Genomic DNA, 18,845 nt, shown 5'->3' with positions numbered 1-18,845 from the left:
GGACAAGAGTCTCTTCTCAATGCCCTTTTTATCAGAACAAGAGGTGTAGGAGCCTGTGAAGCAGCTTCAGAGTGGAAAGGTGCCTGGTCCTGACAGACTTCCCAGCGAATTCTATGAGGAATTTATAAGCATATTGTCAGGCCTGATGCTAAACATGTTCAATGACTCGTACAGTCATGGTTGTCTCCCGTCATCTCTGAGCGGCCAATAGTTTGCTTATTCTCTAAAATGGGAAGCTCCCAGAGGACTGTGCTTCTTACAAGCCCTTTTCAGTCTTAAATGTTGACTTTAAAATCCTCTCTAAGACTTGCATTAAAGCTGGAAACTGTTACCTTCTGTTGTTAAAGAGGACCTGACAGGCTTCATAAAGGGCTGTAGATCCTTCGATAATGTGAGGAGGCCGCTTAATGTAATTCAAGCATGTCAACAACAGTCAATACAGGGATTGGTGGTTTCTCTAAATGCAGAAAAGGCCTTTGACCAAGTTGAGTGGCTGTACCTTTTTTATACTCTGGAGCTGTTTGGCTTGGGCGAAGCCTTTATAAGATGGGTAAAGATTCTCTACAGTGACCCTCTCACTCGGTCATCACCAGTGGGGTATGATCAAGTAATTTTAATATTTTTAGGGGCAGCCGACAGGGCTGTCCCCTTTCGCAACTGCTTTTCACATTGGTGATTGAACCGTTGGCAGAGGGCATTTGTAGGGATCCCAATATATACGGTCCAGAAGTGGGGTCAAACTTATGTAAGATTTCGGTGTAGGCCGACTAAGTCCTTTTTTTTTGTCAAATCCAGCAGTTTTGGTACCTCGCCTGATACAATGCATCAGCTCGTTTAGCATCTTTTTGGGGTACAAGATTAATATTGCAATATCAGAAGCTATGCCTATGGGTGGTCTTATGAAGGTGCTGGGTCTTGAGTGCAAATCTTGCTCCCCATTTAAGTGGTCACAGGGGGGTTTCATGTATTTGGGCACATTCATCACTCCAGTTCTTGATCGATTGTTTAAAGCTAACTTTATTCAATTACTTGACAAAATCAAACAAGATCTTCAAAGATCAGAGGCGCTTTCGGTCTTATGGTTAGGTCAGATAGCAATATTCTCCCTCATTTGTGGTACCCTATACAGATGCTTCCCCTAATTTTCAATAAACAAATGTTCAGCAGACTGAACGGCTGGTTTATCCCTTTTATTTGGTATTGTAAGCGGCCTCTTATTAAATTAACTAAACTGCAATTGCCTCACAGACTGGGGGGGGAGTGGATCTCCCAGACATTTAAAAACTATCAGCTAAGCTCGCTTTCATCTCATGTGAGTGATTGGGTTTGTGGAGACCCTCTTTCAATATGATTAGATATCAAAACCTTTCATGCAAGGTGGCTCCTTACTAGCTTGCTGTTTTTGGACAAAATGAGGGCAGTTAAGGAATATTGCCATAACCTAATAGTTATCAATACTGTTAAAGCATGGAAGGTAACACTGGCAAAACATCTTTTCTTACAGCAGTAGTGGGTATGCTGAGTTTTCAACTTGGGATAATGGATTCAGGATTCCAACATTGGGCAGCTAGGGGTGTGCCTTGCATGGGTGATTGATTTGAGGGACACACAATGATGTCCTTTGATCAGTTAGCGCGGGAATACAAGCTATCCAGCAGGGACCTCTTTCGTTTTTCTCAAGTTAGGGATTTTATTCAAAAAAGGACTACACTTTTGACTGATCCCTACAAATCTGACATAGAGGGTAGGGTGCTCAGTGCTAAAAGTACACTTTCTGTCAGCACTTGATATCATCAACTGGGAATGGAGGTGGGGGGCCCTCAGATGAGTTCGATCGGCTTTACAGGTTGTGGGAGAGAGAGCCAGGCATTGAGGTCTCTTCAGAGGTAATGGGAATACTTGGGATCACAGAAGAAAGATATCAATTTGCAATAGTACCCATGCTTTACAGTTGAAGATTCTCAACAGGGCCTACTTGGTTCCGAATCGTTTGTCAAAATTTAAACCATGAATATCTTCAACATGCCCCAAGTATAAAGTTGTATGGGCACTCTTACCCATTGTCTCTGGTCCTGTGGCAGGCTTCAAACATACTGGAGCGCTGTGGTAGGTAATGGAGCGGACTTTGGGTGTAAGGATGGAGAAGGACCGGATTTCTCCTCTTGGGCTGCTCAGTGTATTGCCTGTAGATGCACGTAAGAAAAACTTTTCAACATCCTCACTTTCTCCACAAGAAAGAATATCTTGTTCAGTTAGGTCTCCAAAGATCCCCCGGGCTTGTCGAGTTGGCATAAAATTGTTATGGAGCATATCCCCTTGGATTTTCTTACAAACTGAGAATCTCTTTAAGACATGGTGGCCCTTTTTGGACTACATGGATGCAGATTTGTCTGCCACATTAATAAGGGCTTTTATACATCCGTAACAATTGTGCTTTACGGGTCCAATATCCAGAAAGGGGGAATTGTAAACGTATGAATATGTGAAAATTAATGCTCTCTATATTCAAGAGTTAGTGTTCTGTTTCGCTGAGCTATATTATTATTTGTTAGTTGGTTGTTAGTTACTTATTTCATTAAGTAGTTGGGGTTTTTTTACTTTGTGTTCTTTCTTCCTATTGTTTTGAAATGTATTGTTTTGTATTTGTTGTAATATTTAAATCTATTTTTCAATTAAAATATGTTTTCAAAAAAAATCTTGATGAGTCAATGCCAGATTCATCAGACTAATCTTCCACAAACCCCAAGTTATCAGTAGCGAGCCCAATGAGACAAATAACAAACCGGAACAGTCAACAGAGAGATCTGCAGTGCAGTGAACAAAGAAGAGAGTCAAAGTGGACCCCTCTGGAAGGCCACTGCCCTAGTTTTAGCATCCATGCTCAAGACAGCAGGAGATGTCAATACCCGATTCATCAACTGCACTCACGAGATAGTGCAGAATGTCAACCAAGCACAATGCAATGCCATCCATGCGCTCAAGACCTCCATAGGGAAGGCAATGACCTCATGGTATTATCACTAGACTGTTAATCCAGAAACTGGATTAGTGGTGCTGGAAGAGCACAGCAGTTCAGGCAGCATCCAACGAGCAGCGAAATCGACGTTTCAGGCAAAAGCCCTTCATCAGGAATAAAGGCAGTGAGCCTGAAGCATGGAGAGATAAGCTAGAGGAGGGTGGGGAGAGAGTAGCATAGAGTACACTGGGTGAGTGGGGGAGGAGATGAAGGTGATAGGTCAAGGAGGAGAGGGTGGAGTGGAGAGGTGGAAAAGAAGATAGGCAGGTCGGACAAGTCAAGGAGACAGTAACTGAGCTGGAAGTTTGAAACTAGGATGAGGTGGGGGAAGGGGAAATGAGGAAGCTGTTGAAGTCCACATTGATGCCCTGGGGTTGAAGTGTTCCGAGGCGGAAGATGAGGCGTTAATCCAGAAACCCAGGTAATGTTCTGAGGACTCTGGTTCGAATCCCACCACTGCAGCTGGTGTAATTTGAACTCTGTAAAATCTGGAAGTAAGAGTCTAATGATGACTTTGCATCCATTGTCAATAATTGGAAAAACTCAACTGTTTCACTAACATCCTTTTAGGGAAGGAATCTGCCATCCTTAGCTAGTCTGGCCTCCAAGTGACTCCAGACCCACAGCAATCTGGTTAACTCTTAACTGCCCTCTGAGCTATTAGGGATGAGCAGTAACTGCTGGCCCAGCCAGTGATGTCTTCATCCGCATTTTAAAAAAACAACCGCAGCATTGTCATCAAATCAGCAGAAAAAACTAGGAGCCATGTAGAATACTGCAAACAAACATACTGACAACTGAAAAACCTGGAACACTGCAAAAAACTACCTGCTGATCTGACCAAAACTCAACAGACTGATCAAATCTTTGATCCAGACCTTCAGATTATCCTATGCACTCTCATCTGTACTTCTTACGTTGGAAACTTCTATTGCCTTCCTTACAAAGCCAACACATCCGAACGTCCCATCATATCAGACAATAGGACCCTGTGTGAGAACTTCTCTATCTATATTGAGGGCAGCTTGATTTGTACAGGGAACCCTCAGCCTCTGTCAATACACTATGCATTTTATTTCAGAAACTCAACATCAACTGACCAGTTGAACCAGGAGCATTCCTTATCACAATGGATATTTCAGCAGCACTCTACACCAGCATCCCCCATAACTGCATTGCTGGAACAGCCTCACGATTCGACACCAATAACTGTAAATTTCCAAATGCCATCCTGCAACTCATCCATTCATTCTTGACCACAATGTCTTCACCTTCACCAAACAGCTCTTCATCCAGATGCACAGCGCAGTCATGGGGACCAAATTTGTACCCCAATATCCCACTCATTTTCATGCACAAGCTCAGGCAAAACTTCTTTGCTGCACAAGACCTCCAATAATCCAGATGCATCAACAAAATTTTCTTCCTTGTGCTTATGGCAAGGAATCACTGAAATGACTACATGACAACTTTCATCTCACCATCAGACTTACCATGGACTACTCTTCAGAATCAGTCTCATTCTTAGGCATATGCATCTCAATCCAGGATGGACACCTCCGTGCTTCACTCTACTGCAAGCCTATGGATAACCTCATGATATTTCACTTCTCCAGCTTCCATTCTAAACACGTTAAAGGAGCCATCCTCGACAGACAAACCCTGTACATACACAGAATCTGCTCAGATGAGGAATGCAGTGGACACTTACACTGAAAGGTACCTTCATAAATATGGAACCCAATGGTCATCACATGTCAGTTCCAACATGCCACAGCAAAAGAAACTGCAACAACATCCTCAAACAGGCCATTGTTTGCAGCAAACTACCTAGCCTTCAGGAAAACAGTGATAACAACACCACACAACCTTGCCTTGGCAAGACAAGACAGATCATCGATTATGGATACAACAATCGCACATGGCAACACCATCAAACACAATAGGCACTCATGTGACTTGGCCAATGTTGTCCACCTCATATGCTATAGGAAGGGATGCCCCAAGGTATGGTATATTGGTGAGACCATGCAGATGTTACGGCAATCGATGAATGGGCACCACACGACTGTCACCAGACAGGAATGTTTCCTCCCAGTTGGGGAATACTTCAGTGGTCAAGGGCATTCAGCCTCCAATCTTTAGGTAAGCTTCCTTCAAGGCAGCCTTCAAGGTAAAGAATAACGCAGAATCGCTAAGCAGAAACTGATAGCCAGTTTCCGTCCCCATGAAGACCACCTCAATCATGACTTTGGGTTCATGTCATGTTACATGTAACCCCACCATACTGTTCTGTGTTTGTAAAATCTTCCTTACTGTCCTGTTTTGACATCATCAACTTAGTAACTTATGATCTCTCTACCATTTTTTAGTTTGTACAATTCTGGATTACTTGTTACTATGGTTAGACCCTCGTCATACAACTCTACCTATCATGTTATTTTGATCAGATCATAGGCCATTCCTTCACTTGCTATTCAGCTGTTGACACTTTACTCACACTATTTGATAGTTCTGATCACCTGCAAAGATTTTTATTCGGCCTGTCGACTTTGCACTCACACCATTTGTACTATCTTTTTACACTGTTAATTATCTGGAATTATCTTGCAATGATCTCTTTGCCCTATAAATTCTGTACCTGTGTGCTTCCCTTCACTTCATCTGATGAAGGAGCAGCACTTCAAAAACTTGATTTCAAATAAACCTGCTGGAGTATAACCTGGTATCATGTGATTTCTGACTTTGGCCACCCCAGCCCAACACCAGCACCTCCACGTCTCAACAATATATGTGGAGGTATCTTTGTAGTGATGGATTTCAGAAGAAATAGACTGTAATGGAAATGAATCAGCATACAAGAGTAAGCTGGATATTAGTTGCTTTAAACTTCATCTTTATTATCATTTTCCTGTTTGTATTTCTGGCCAGTGCATCTTAATAAATAAAAAACACAGTAAATTATACGTGACGGACCTTATCATTTGAAAAAAAATCAACAAAATGGCCTCAGGAACAATGTACTTTCTCCATATAAATTGTATGGCAATAGTGTAAACCAACATTTTAGAGTACTGAATACATGAACAGAGTGTTATACAAAAGCTTTGAATAAAATATATCATGGTATTACTTGCGCAAAACACCCCAGAAGATATCAGAATGTATGATGTGATGTTAAAAGACCCTGATACAAACCATAATTGACAACCCTCCATTCATCAATTTTCAAAATGTGATCTGAAAACCAAAGAAATTCTGCTTTTGCCATCAATTCACGAAGTTCTCCTGGATTTTGAGCGTTGTGCTGCTCTTCGTGCTTTTAGCCTATTAGAGCTTGTCTATCTACTTAACTAATTACTTGTCAACAAAAACATGTAAATTATAAGACCAAGAATTGAAGATGTGAGAGATCTGAAACAAAAGCAAATTTCTTGTGAAACTGCTGAGTTTCACCAGCAATTTCTGTTTTTGTTTGTGGTGCAAATTGTTCCTTGGTAAGATTCATTTTCTCGGATTAATGCTATAAAAATTTAAATTAGGATAGGTAACTGCAGTTCATCAACTTTGTCTAACTATGGAATTCTTCCAGAGTTCTTTATATGTTGAGTACAGTGTCTTTGTGCACACTCTCAAAATTTATAGATGGAAAATCATGGAAATAAAAGCATAGCATTCAGGACTTTTTTTACAGCTAGAAGCTGGAAATGTAAAATTAGTTCTGTTCTACTTTACTGTCTTTTTATTTGCTTCAACTAATAATCTCTAATTAGTTCCCATTAGAAAATGTCTTCCCTGGTACTCGCAGAGGCTCTATTAACATTGGATAAGAGCTTTAAGTATAGCCAGATTCTGTAGCCAACCACCACAGGAATTTGTAATTAAGAAGTATGATATATGGTGATAGCTTGGAATTTATTTCAGAGACATTCACCTAGTTGTGCATAGTTTGTAGCCATTTTTTACCCATAATTGCAAAGTAGCTTGAGATCTCCACTCTAAGTCTCCTAACAGGGAGATTCCTGATTATTTGATTGTTTCCAGTGAGAACACAATAATTAATGAATAAATTAAGAAGTATGGAACATTAGTATTCTAATGCCCACCACTATTGTGACTTATGGCTGTAGCTGAATGGTTGAATTTCTAATGAATTTGTAATTTCACAGTTTGTTTCATTAAAAGGCTGTGCATTGTATCCAGCTGAGCCAAGCAGAAGCTTTAAACAAGATCTGTGATCCACTGACATCCAACATTTTTTTTACTCTGGCATTGTCAAACAAAATTCTTCATTAAAATAATAGAAGTAGTTCGCTTCCTTGCTCATAGATTAAAAATTATGAAAAATACCAGAAGATGCAGCTCAGCATGAAAGGCTGCTTAGTTATCTCACACAGAAAGTAATCAACTTGTGTACCTGCAGAAGCAATGTAAAATCCTCTTGGATGATATAGTACTTCATTCATTTGTTTGCTTGAACTACAATGTAACTGGTGTCAAGATTAGAAAATCAGGATTGTCCTCCATATACAACTGGATGTTTCTTTCATCATCTGCTATCCCTGCCATAATACAGAATGTTTTGCCAAAAGTTATAAACAATATCCTATGGGATTGTGACAAAAGTAAATGTCACCTTCTCATCGTTCTTGATCTGTCTGCAATCTTTGATGCAGTTGACCACACCATCCTACTCCAATCGTTTTCCACTGTCTTCCATTTGGATGGGAATACTCTCGTGTGATTTCATTCTTATCTAGCTAATTATTGCGAGAGTATCACTTTGGATTTCTTCCCTTGGCACTCTCCCATTATAACTTATGGTCGTACATTTGTTGCCTTCCATTTCTCATCTACATTCTGCCCCTTACCCACACTATTGGAAAGCATAGATTTCACATGTATACTAATGACACCCAGTCATACTTCACCAACATCTCACTTCATTCCATCACAGATCTTAAATTATCAGACTGCTCATTTAACATCCAGAACTGAATGAGCTGACATTTCTTTCAATTAAATATTGGGAAGATTGAAGTCATTATTTTCAATCAAGGCTCAAAACTCCATTATCTAGCTACTAGTTCCATCCATCTACGTAGCAACAATCTGAGATTAAAGCAACCTGTTCACAACTGTAATGTCACATTTTATGCTGAGATGATTTTTCAACCTCATTCGCATTATCACCAAGTCATTTCCAGCTCTGTAACATCATCTGACATCACCCTGCCTCAGTTCATCTGCTGAAACTCTCTTCATGCATTAATCGAAAGCCTGTGTCTTAACTCACAGCAAGTTCTAATTGCCTGTTACCTCTGTGCTCATTATGTTACATTGGCCCACAGTAAAACAATATCCTTATTCTAAAGTTATCATTCCTTGTTTTTGAGTTCCTCTATAGCATTACCCCACTCATAATTCCTTCAGCTCCTGCCATAGTCCTCGGAGATATCTTATCTAATCCTGGCCTATTTAGCATCCCTGATCTTCATCAATCCATCATTGGTTTGTGCATCTTCAGTTGCCTTGACCCTCAGCTCTTTCTGCACCCTTTTGCCTCATTTCCTTCTTTTAAGATGCTCATGAAAACCAACTTCTTTGACCAGGACTTTGGTCAGAAGAACTCAACTCATGTGGTTCAGTATTTTTTTAAAATTCATTTGCTCATTTGGTACAAGCATCATTGGCTGGGCCGGCATTTATTGCCTATCTCGAACTTCCCTTTAGAAGGTAGTGGTGAGCCATTCTCAAGAACTGTCACAGTCTATATGAGGTAGGGACACCCAAAGTGCTGTGAGGAACGGGATACCAGGAATTCGACCCAGTGACACTGAAGAAACTGATACAATTCCAAATCAAGATAGTCTGTGGCTTGCAGGGGGACTTGCAGGCAGTGCTTTTCCCATCCGTACTGCCCTTATCCATCCACATGGAAGATATTCTCAGTTTGGAAGATGTGATTGAAAAAGCATTAATGAAGATGCACTGCTACCACTGTGTGCTAGTGGGAAGGAAGTCAATGTTGAAGATGATGGATTAAGTGCCAGCTGTGAACGCTGCTTTGCCCTGGATGATGTTGAGCTTCTTTAACTTTGTCAAAGCTACACTTCTTCAGGCAAATGGAGAGTATTCCCACCCCACTCTTGCCCTATGCCTAACAGATGATGGCCAGATTTTTCAGGGTCAGAGTCAAGCTACTTACTGCTGAAGTCTAACCTCCTAACTGCGCTTGTAATAACAGTATTAATACACTAGGTCTAGTTCATTTTCTAATCAATGGTAACCCAACAATGTTGGTAGTTGAGGATTCACCAATAATAACCCCATGAATGTCAAAGGTCAGATAATTTGACATCAGTTGTGTCAGAGATAGTTTGAAAATTCCTGTGAAACAGCTTTTGATTTTGTCTTGCATTAAAGTTGCTGGATGAAAGCATACAACTAATTTTAATCTTAACACATTACATACATATCCAGGCATCTACTAATCCACAGCCTTTTGGTTTTTGGGTTGTGTGTATAAAGTTTCAGTAGAAGTCAAAAGGCAAATCTGTTATTTCCTTCATTTTGACAGCATTTTTTATTATATGGAAAACATTTTGAATTGTCTGCCAGGTAAGCTTGTCCACTTATACTTGTGAAAGCTTCCTGTTTGACAAGGATCCAATAATTCACTCAGATTACAATTTAAGGTGTGCAAAGTTTGTAATATCCTCTGAACTTTTGAGATTAGAACTATATGCTATTGTGAAAAGACATAGAAAAAGTGACATCCATATAGTCATTGGTTTTATTTGCTTTGGGTCTTTAGTCCTTTTAGGGCCAGCAGTGATTTTCACAGAAGATGTTATAATTACTGATCTCTATTGTGGAAGGATCAGTAACTTTTCACAACAGATTTTTATGGGTCTGTTGTCAACTATTAAGAAGTTAATTGAACAAGGATAACAATATCTGGTGTTCCATTGGGAAACTTACTGATCAAATTGAAATTTAAAAATGCCTGACTTTAAACTCTCAAAAAAAATTAATTGCTACTGGTCAACTGAAGACACTGAAGAATTCTGGAACTTTAAAGCTATGAGACTTTTTTCACCACGAACAAAACTGCATTAGCTGTAATTTAGATTCAATTTTAGTTTCCATTACAGTATGATGTTGTAACATAAACAGTCCTATCATTGGGTATTCTCATTATAATGCTCAAGTGGGATATTTCCAATGCCCAGCCATTGGGGAATAATAAAACTTCAGATTTTTGTTTACAGCTTGACCCCCTGTTTCAATGCCTATTGCTGACTTATCTATAAAGCCTGCTTTTTTCATGAAACCAAGATGGTGTTAGGTAAATGTCTTAGATACAGAGCTAAGTTGCAGGTGTGTTTTGCACGGGGTAAAAATGTTTTTCATTTATTTTCTCTGACCTCTTTTGCCAAAGATGGAACATCCAGCATTTGTTATAATCCAGTGGTCATTTACAAATTGTAAAACATTTACGTTTCGATATTTATAGATAAGATATAAAGTGTCCTATTGTCTCTGTGAACTTTCTGCAATATTTTCCATGGTGAATTCTAATAGTCATGCATATAAATAAACTGCAATGCAAACTTGTCACAATGCAATTAAATTTCTCAACTCCTCTGAACATACTGTGAAAAGTTACCATGCTTCAACTAACGCTAGTACTAAATTATTTTAGTACGGTGTTAAATAGAATACCATTTGAAGGTTGACCAAATTTTAATATAGGGAATGAATTACATGTGTACACAATGCTTCAGCTGAAGAATATTGTTCCTCGACTCCTGCGTGCAAAGCACAGAAGATGGAGCAGTAAAGCAATGCAAGTGGAAGTGATGGGACGGATGATGCATTTATATTGATGCTTCTCTTACTGAGAAATAGTTTCCACTTTACATCCTGCCAAAATTACAGTTTAATTCCGGAGTCATTTCCTGCCTTGACTTGTGAACGATTGAGATCCACTGCTCTGAGGCCATATGACTATGTGGACATGGAACACCATCAAGTATTATGCTTGCATAATGTTATACCTGTTTTGAAAAGTGACAAAAAGATTCTTTTATAAAGCGAAGCCACAAATGTTTAAAAAGTGTTTTGTGCAAGTGAGCATTTCTGCCTGTCAAAACATTCCAAAGTTACCATGTTGGATGTGTTTTGCGCAGCTCAGTGTATTGCATATCCCACAGTATAAATTCAGCACTTCTGCACACAATTCATCATGTGCTCTCTCTGATCTTAGACACAGAATTTGTTCTGGCATAGCATTCTCCAGTTTACCCCATTGTTAGTTTTCTTTTCCTGTTCCTCTCACCCCAAATTGTTTTCAGCAAATTATGAAAAATACAAATAAATAACCACATGGCAAGATCAATGGGGTATATTTGACCTTAATTAGCAAAAGGAATTAATGGTATATTTCATTAAATAATGAAACTGAAGGATGGAGAAACAGTAGAACAAAAATATTGCATCAGAGTCAAATTAAAAAGAACAATAAATAGAATGTTTGGATTAAAAGAAAGGTTAAATACAGAAAAAATAAATAAGCTATTTTGAATTTTTAATTGTAAAATCCTCATAGAGCAGTATATTATCAATGGGAAGAAACAGCTGAATTTCAATTTTTCCCCTTCTGTGCCAGAGAGGGATGAGATGGTATTTCAGGAACATAAATACTATAAAAAGGACCTTTATGTCATTAGGAACCAGCCCTAACTTTGTATGGCAATGTTGGTTTCATTTTAAGAGCACATATGCAGCAATTTCTTGAAAATTAATGGGGAGGTTGACAGAAGATGTCTATTTTCATGTGACTAACTGCAGAACAGTACAAATCTTTTAGCAATTTGTGGTGATTCACATCTCACAAGGTATGTTTTCCTTGCCACTAACTGCTGAGTTATTTACACACTAATAATGGTGTGTACATTAAATTCACCGTTATTTTCCCACCAAGTTCTGGGCAAATGTTTCTACTCCTGGATTTAAAAGTAGGTTAAATTGGTTTGCTTATTCCTGTGATGGCAATCATGCAAGAGGTCACAATGAGATAGCCAATCAATGTTGAAGTGGATTCTGCATTTGAAGATGACCTTCTATTTTTGAATTGTTATTTTTCCCACAGCTCACTAATTTAGAAAATAACAAACAGGTGTGTTATCATGATTTTATCTATCCAATGTTTATCATACATCCTGAATAAAGGTTATTTATTTTTTAAAAAGTCTGTCTTGTAAAACCTCTCATATGATTCAACTCAACAAAGGGAAAGTCTTAAAATTTGCCTCTATTGCTTTGTGTATTTTCCAACCCATTTTGTTTATGGTACTTGATGAGGCAAAATTATAAACATTTTCATTGTATCAGTCACAAATAGTTTACCTACACATTCCATTTATGGATGGCATCTGAGATGTTTTTGGTTTTACATTGAGGGATGTCTCATGTGACTTACGTCAACACAGGAACCATGAACATTGTGATGCTAACATTAAATATAGCACAGATTCTTGTAGAGGGGGACAATTTAGAAGCTGATATTTGTGATGTGTGCACTATAAACATGTTGTAATAATAGGATTAGTCAGACTCTGTTAAGGGCCTGAGAATGATGGAAAGGAAAACTAAAAGGCTAAGGTTTGCCTGAGATTACATCATTGCTGATCATATTCATCTGCTCACGTGCTGCAGGTTCCCAATCATTCAATTTTCATCCTCTTCTCCATCACTGATGCTACTGATGGAGGCAGAAGCAACTTTCGGGGAAGATGGGGGTGAAGTTTTGGTAAATGGCCACTGGAATGTTGGGGACTGGGACCGTTCTCTTGTTGGGCTACTTGAGGGACTTTGCCTTGGAGACAGAGCTTGCAGCATCCGACCGCCTCTCTCCTGGAAAACTTGTTTCTGTAAGGCACGGAAACACAAAATAAGGAAACCTGCAAGCATTCCATGAGCAAGCATACGTAGATTACCTGAATTTTGTAAACGTGAATGAAAAATTCACTTTGATCCAGTGAATAGTAGAGTGGTCCAGCAGAGATATTAAGTTAAATGTGGAAGTCATCAGACACTACCATATTTCCTGGATCGGGAACTATGGGGAGCAACAATAGTAAATGCCTTGATAAAAAGCCCAACTTGCTACACCAATTAGAATTAGTTTCATTGTCACATGTACTCACATGAATACAGTGAAAGTTTACAAGACATCACACTAAGAGTTCAAGATGAGCTGCCAGAGTAAGTGATGGATTCCTCTGGCAGCTCATTCCATACACATACCACCCTCTGTGTAAAAAAGTTGCCCCTTAGGTCTCTTTTATATCTTTCCTCTCTCACCCTAAACCAACGCCCTCTGGTTCATGACTCGCCCACCCCAGGGAAAAGACTTTGTCTATTTATCCTATCCATGCCCCTCATGATTTTATAAACCTCTATAAGGTCACCTCTCAGCCTCTGACACTCCAGGGGAAACAGCCACAGCCTATTTAACCTCTCCCTCTAGCTCAACTCCTCCACCTCTGGCATGGAAGTAGAGGCTGGTACAATTGCAACACTTAAAAGGCATCTGGATGGGTATATGAATAGGAAGGGTTTGGAGGGATATGGGCCAGGTGCTGTCAGGTGGGACTAGATTGGGTTGGGATATCTGGTCGGCATGGACAGGTTGGACCGATGGGTGTGTTTCAGCATTGTACATCCCTGTGACTCTATAACAGAATAACATCCAACAAGTACAATTGCAAACTCTAGAGAAATTAATACTAAGTAAATGAATGCAGCTAATTAAACCAGGTCAACCGTAGTTTTTACTTTCACAGTCTTTTGTTAAGTGGTTGTTGTTGTAAAGTTCTGGATGAATAAACTTTTTTATGGAGTTGAATCTTACTTTTTTTTCTGGTGGTGTCAGTTGTGTCAAGTTTCCCAGCATGTTTTCTCATCAAGCTAGACTCATTAACTTCTTACCTTATCCCAAAGGCACTCTTCTGGTCCAATACTAGCCCCTTCAACCACTCACTGTACCCAGAATACTTCACCACTACCTGGATATTTTGAAATAGTGTGCTGTACATGAAACTTGCACCATCTTTAAAAAGGCATTGTGTACCCAGGTAAGGACTATTAGACAGCTACACTGCCTGGTTCCTGATATTTCCCCTGAACCTGGTAGAGAAAAGAGTAAAGGGGCTGGAGGTACTGCTGGATGGGGTGTTGCAAGGTGGATGCCCTCTCGAACGACCAGCAGGGGAGGCTACAACACCAGACTATGTCATAGAACATAGAACATAGAAAAATACAGCGCAGTACAGGCCCTTCGGCCCTCGATGTTGCGCCGACCGAAGCCTACCTAACCTACACTAGCCCAATAACCTCCATATGCTTGTCCAATGCCCGCTTAAATGACCATAAAGAGGGAGAGTCCACCACTGCTACTGGCAGGGCATTCCATGAACTCACAACCCGCTGAGTAAAAAATCTACCCCTAACATCTGTCCTATACCTACCACCCCTTAATTTAAAGCTGTGTCCCCTAGTAACTAGTTTAGAACGTTCATGGCATACCTCTGCTTTACTATACACTTCTGCAGTTCAATGTTTCAGGTCTTGCCTCTTGTGTTTTGCTCCTCAGTCATTTTCCAGTTCACATTGTTACAGTTTGCATTGTCATTGGGTGCAGACACAAAGCCAATTGTGTCTCGAAATGTCAGTCTCGACTGAGATTGCCACTGGGTCAGTACAGTCTCTAGAGTCTGGAGAAATGCTCAGCAATACAGGAAAAAGATCTGAGACCTTCTTTCTGTCGCCATGTTTGATATCTACTCTCCAATACCTCACACTCAGACTGTTTCTGCTGCAGTACCCACCTCCCACAAAGGCTCAGGCTCTACCACTCTCACTATTGCCTGCAACATCTCTCATTCACTCTCACCCTCCAACCTCTAACACTACTAACCCTGCATGGTCTCTGTGCTACCTCGTCTCTGTGACACTGACTTTCATCTCTTAATACCTACCTCTCCTTTTTGGAGGAAAAAACCCACAATAGGACATAAACAGTCATGATGGGTGATGGGCATTTTGACCTTTAGGTCCTCACTCCTTACAAGCAGTGAATCTTGACCTTGATTGCCTCAAGTGGTTGACTGACTGTCTTTAAGTTCCTGGATAGGCATCACTGCTAGCCTCACTACTGTGGGATCTCTGACCCCCATGACTAGATTGAGAACTGCTGACAATTGGCTTTGTGTCTGCACCCAATGACAATGCAAACTGTAACAATGCGAACTGGAAAATGACTGAGGAGCAAAACACAAGAGGCAAGACCTGAAACATTGAACTGCAGAAGTGTGTAGTAAAGCAGAGGTATGCCATGAACGTTCTAAACTAGCACATGTCGGATGCCAATGTCTGTGGCCTGTTCCTATATCATGCAGTCTTAGTGCCTGATGTCCAACATGGTGGTTTTTTTGGACCAAATAGTGAGCTGAAGTCATCAGGTATCCTCTGACTTTCATGTTGCCGTCCAGTTTGCTTATGGTGGTGGTATGATAGAAGGCTGCATGTTAATGGGGTGATACAGAATCATTATATCCCTATATTGTGGAAGCAGGCCTTTTGACCCATTGAGTCCACACTGGCCATCCACAGAGCATCCCACCCAGACCCACACATTTTACCTCTGCATTTCTTATGGATACAGTGGACAATTTAGCATAGCCAATCTATCTGACCTGCACATCTTTGGTCTGTGGGAGGAAACTGGAGCACCCAGAGAAATTTAGGATATAGGTTTGACATTTCACCTTACCATATATCAAAGAAGTTTCAGAAATGACATCCAGACTACTGAGACCCCTCGGAATCCTAGTAGCACACAAACCCACCAACACTCTCAAACAAAAACTAACAAACTTAAAAGACCCAGTACAACCCATGGACAAAACCAATGTCATCTATAAAATTCCATACAAGGACTGCCACAAACACTACATAGGACAAACAGGAAGAAAGTTAGCCACCAGGATACATGAACACCAGCTAGCCACAAAAAGACATGACCCCCTCTCCCTCATAGCCCTACACACGGATGAAAAAAACTACCATTTCGACTGGGACAACACATCTATCCTGGGACAGGCTAAGCAAAGACATGCCAGAGAATTCCTAGAGGCCTGGCACTCCAACCAGAACGCCATAAACAAACACATAGATCTAGATGTCATCTATCAACCCCTCAGAAAATGAACAGGAAATGACATCACTACAAACCCCAGGAACCCCATCCAGGAGAAAGATATAAATAGAAAGCAGGAGACAACAGCTTCGCTTCACTTGGAGGTCACCACTGATGATGTTACCTAGCCAGGTAATGAAACGTCTGGATATCAAACCTACAGCTCAGCGAGCAAACCTACACCCTAAACCTCAACCTGAGCTACAAACCTTCACAAACCTTGCAGGGACCCACAGAAATCCATGCAAACATGGGGCAAATGTACAAACTACACATAGACAGTTGCGTGAGGCTGGAATTGAAGCCACTGAGCCACCATGCCACTCCAATAGCTATAGTTAATAATCCCTCTTAACAGGCAACTTACTATTGCCTGATGAGAATTTTACCTTGACACCCAAAACGGGTGGCATGGTAGCACAGTGGTTAGCACTGCTGCCTCACAGTGCCAGAGACCCGGATTCAATTCCTGCCTCAGGTGACTGTCCGTGTGGAGTTTGCATGTTCTCCCCGTGTCTGTGTGGGTTTCCGCCGGGTGCTCCGGTTTCCTCCCACAGTCCAAAGATGTGCAGGCTAGGTGAATTGGCCATGCTAAATTGCCCGTAGTGTTAGGTGAAGGGGTAAATGTAAGGGAATGGGTCTGGGTGGGTTGCGGTCGGTGTGGACTTGTTGGGCCGAAGGGCCTGTTTCTAATCTATAAATAATCTAATCTAATTTCACTACATTTCTTTACCAATATCAGGATAGAGCTTGCTGAACCTCCAGCGATTCAGCTACAAATCATGCTCATGGCAATTTTTAAAATCAAATTTCATCAGCGTAATATTGGATAGGTACTTTTGATAATAGTACTATAACTGGTGCAATTGTATTTTTCATTTAAGATACATTTTGTTCTTTTCTTGTTATGTGCAAATTTGTATCACTTCACTGCTTCCTGAAGTCATTGACTGGGTCCTCAGGTGGAGGATCATCATTGATTAGTGTCTCAGTCTTAACTGAAACATCCAGTAGATTATTTGCCGTATATCTCAGCCAACCCTCATCCTGTCCTGATGCATCATGGTTACACACACCATCAGCAAGAGGCACTGCTGGATATTAATCAGGATGGGAACCCTGGCCAATTCTTCCCTAACTAAGCATAGAATGCCAACGCCAGCTCTCCTAGTTATTGTGCCACCTTTGCGTAGATCGTCAGTTCAATATAAATTGGCCATTGAATATGGAATGTTTATGGTCTCTGCCATTTAATGTGTGTTTTGTTGAATATTTAGAAGAGGTTCCTTACTCTCACTATAATCCAAATCCCCACTTCCATCTATCCCAATGACAAACACACAGCCAGGATTTTGCCTTTTCTACTTTCCTGTTGTAGGTGGCAAGCGATTCTTTAATAATCATTGCAGCTAATGTAAAAACATAGTTAAAAATCACACGACACTAGCTTATAGTCCAACAGGTTTATTTGGAAGCACTAGCTTTCAGAGCACTGCTCCTTCATCAGGGGAACTACCTATCAGGTAGTTCCCCTGATGAAGGAGCAGTGCTCTGAAAGCTAGTGCTTCCAAATAAACCTGTTGGACTATAAGCTAGTGTCGTGTGATTTTTAAATTTGTCCACCCCAGTCCAATACTGGCTCTTCCATATCATTAAAAATGTAGCAAATAGGTGCAGGAGTAGGCCACCCAGCTCTTTGAGCCTGCGCCACCATTCAATATGACCAGGGCTGATCATGCAACTTCAGTATCCCATTCTAACTTTCTCGCCATACCCTTTGATCCCTTTAGCCACAAGGGCCATGCCCAGTTCCCTCTTGAACATATTCAACAAACTGGCCCCAATAGATTCCTGTGGGAGAGAGTTCCAAATGTCACAACTCTTAGTGAAGAAATTCTTCCTCATCTCAGTCTTGAGCAGCTTACCCTTATTCTTAGACTGTGACTGCTTGTTCTGGACTTCCCCACCATTGGGAACATGCTTCCCATATCTAGCCCATCCAGTTCCATTAGGATTTTATATGTTTCTATGAGATTCCAACACCGCCCTCCCCCCAATCTTCTAAATTCCAGCAAGTACAAGCACAGTTGCCCCACTCTTTCTTCATATGTCAATCTTAACACCCCAGGAGTCAGTCTGGTGAATCTTCGCTGGACTCCCTCAATAGCAAGAACGTCCTTCCTCAGACTAGGAGACCAAAACTGAATACAATACTCCAGGTGTGGCCTCACCAAGGCCCTGTGTAACATCAGCAAGACATCTTTACTCTGATACTCAAATCCTGTCACTATGAAATCCAGCATTCCATTAGCTTTCTTCACCACCTGCTACACCTGCACACCAACCTTCAGCATAACCCCCATGCCTCGTTGCACCTCACTTTTTCTTAAACTGCTGCCATTCAGTTAATAACCTGCCTTCCCATTTTTGTGACCAAAGTGGATAACCTCACATTTATCCACAAGTATTTGCTCACTCAGCCAGTCTGTCCAAGACACATCTAGCAGCTTCTTGGCATCCTCCTCACAACTGCCGCCCAGTGTAGTGTTATCTGCAAATTTG

At 40.7% G+C, this 18,845-nt stretch overlaps 1 protein-coding gene across 1 annotated transcript in view; it reads right to left on the bottom strand.

Annotated features, from left to right (window-relative positions):
- Window positions 1–5,900: 5,900 nt before the first annotated feature.
- Window positions 5,901–18,845, bottom strand: part of pcyt1ba (phosphate cytidylyltransferase 1B, choline a) — a 75,197-nt gene continuing 62,252 nt past the window's right edge. The window contains exon 8 of the mRNA XM_072585035.1: window positions 5,901–12,952. Within this exon, the coding sequence (XP_072441136.1) occupies window positions 12,752–12,952 (201 nt within the window). The 3' untranslated portion in view covers window positions 5,901–12,751. The remainder of the gene's footprint in view (window positions 12,953–18,845) is intronic.

This window comes from Chiloscyllium punctatum, chromosome 15 (genome assembly GCF_047496795.1).
Source record: "Chiloscyllium punctatum isolate Juve2018m chromosome 15, sChiPun1.3, whole genome shotgun sequence".
Lineage (NCBI taxonomy): Eukaryota > Metazoa > Chordata > Chondrichthyes > Orectolobiformes > Hemiscylliidae > Chiloscyllium > Chiloscyllium punctatum.
This window is presented reverse-complemented; position numbering and strand designations above follow the sequence as displayed.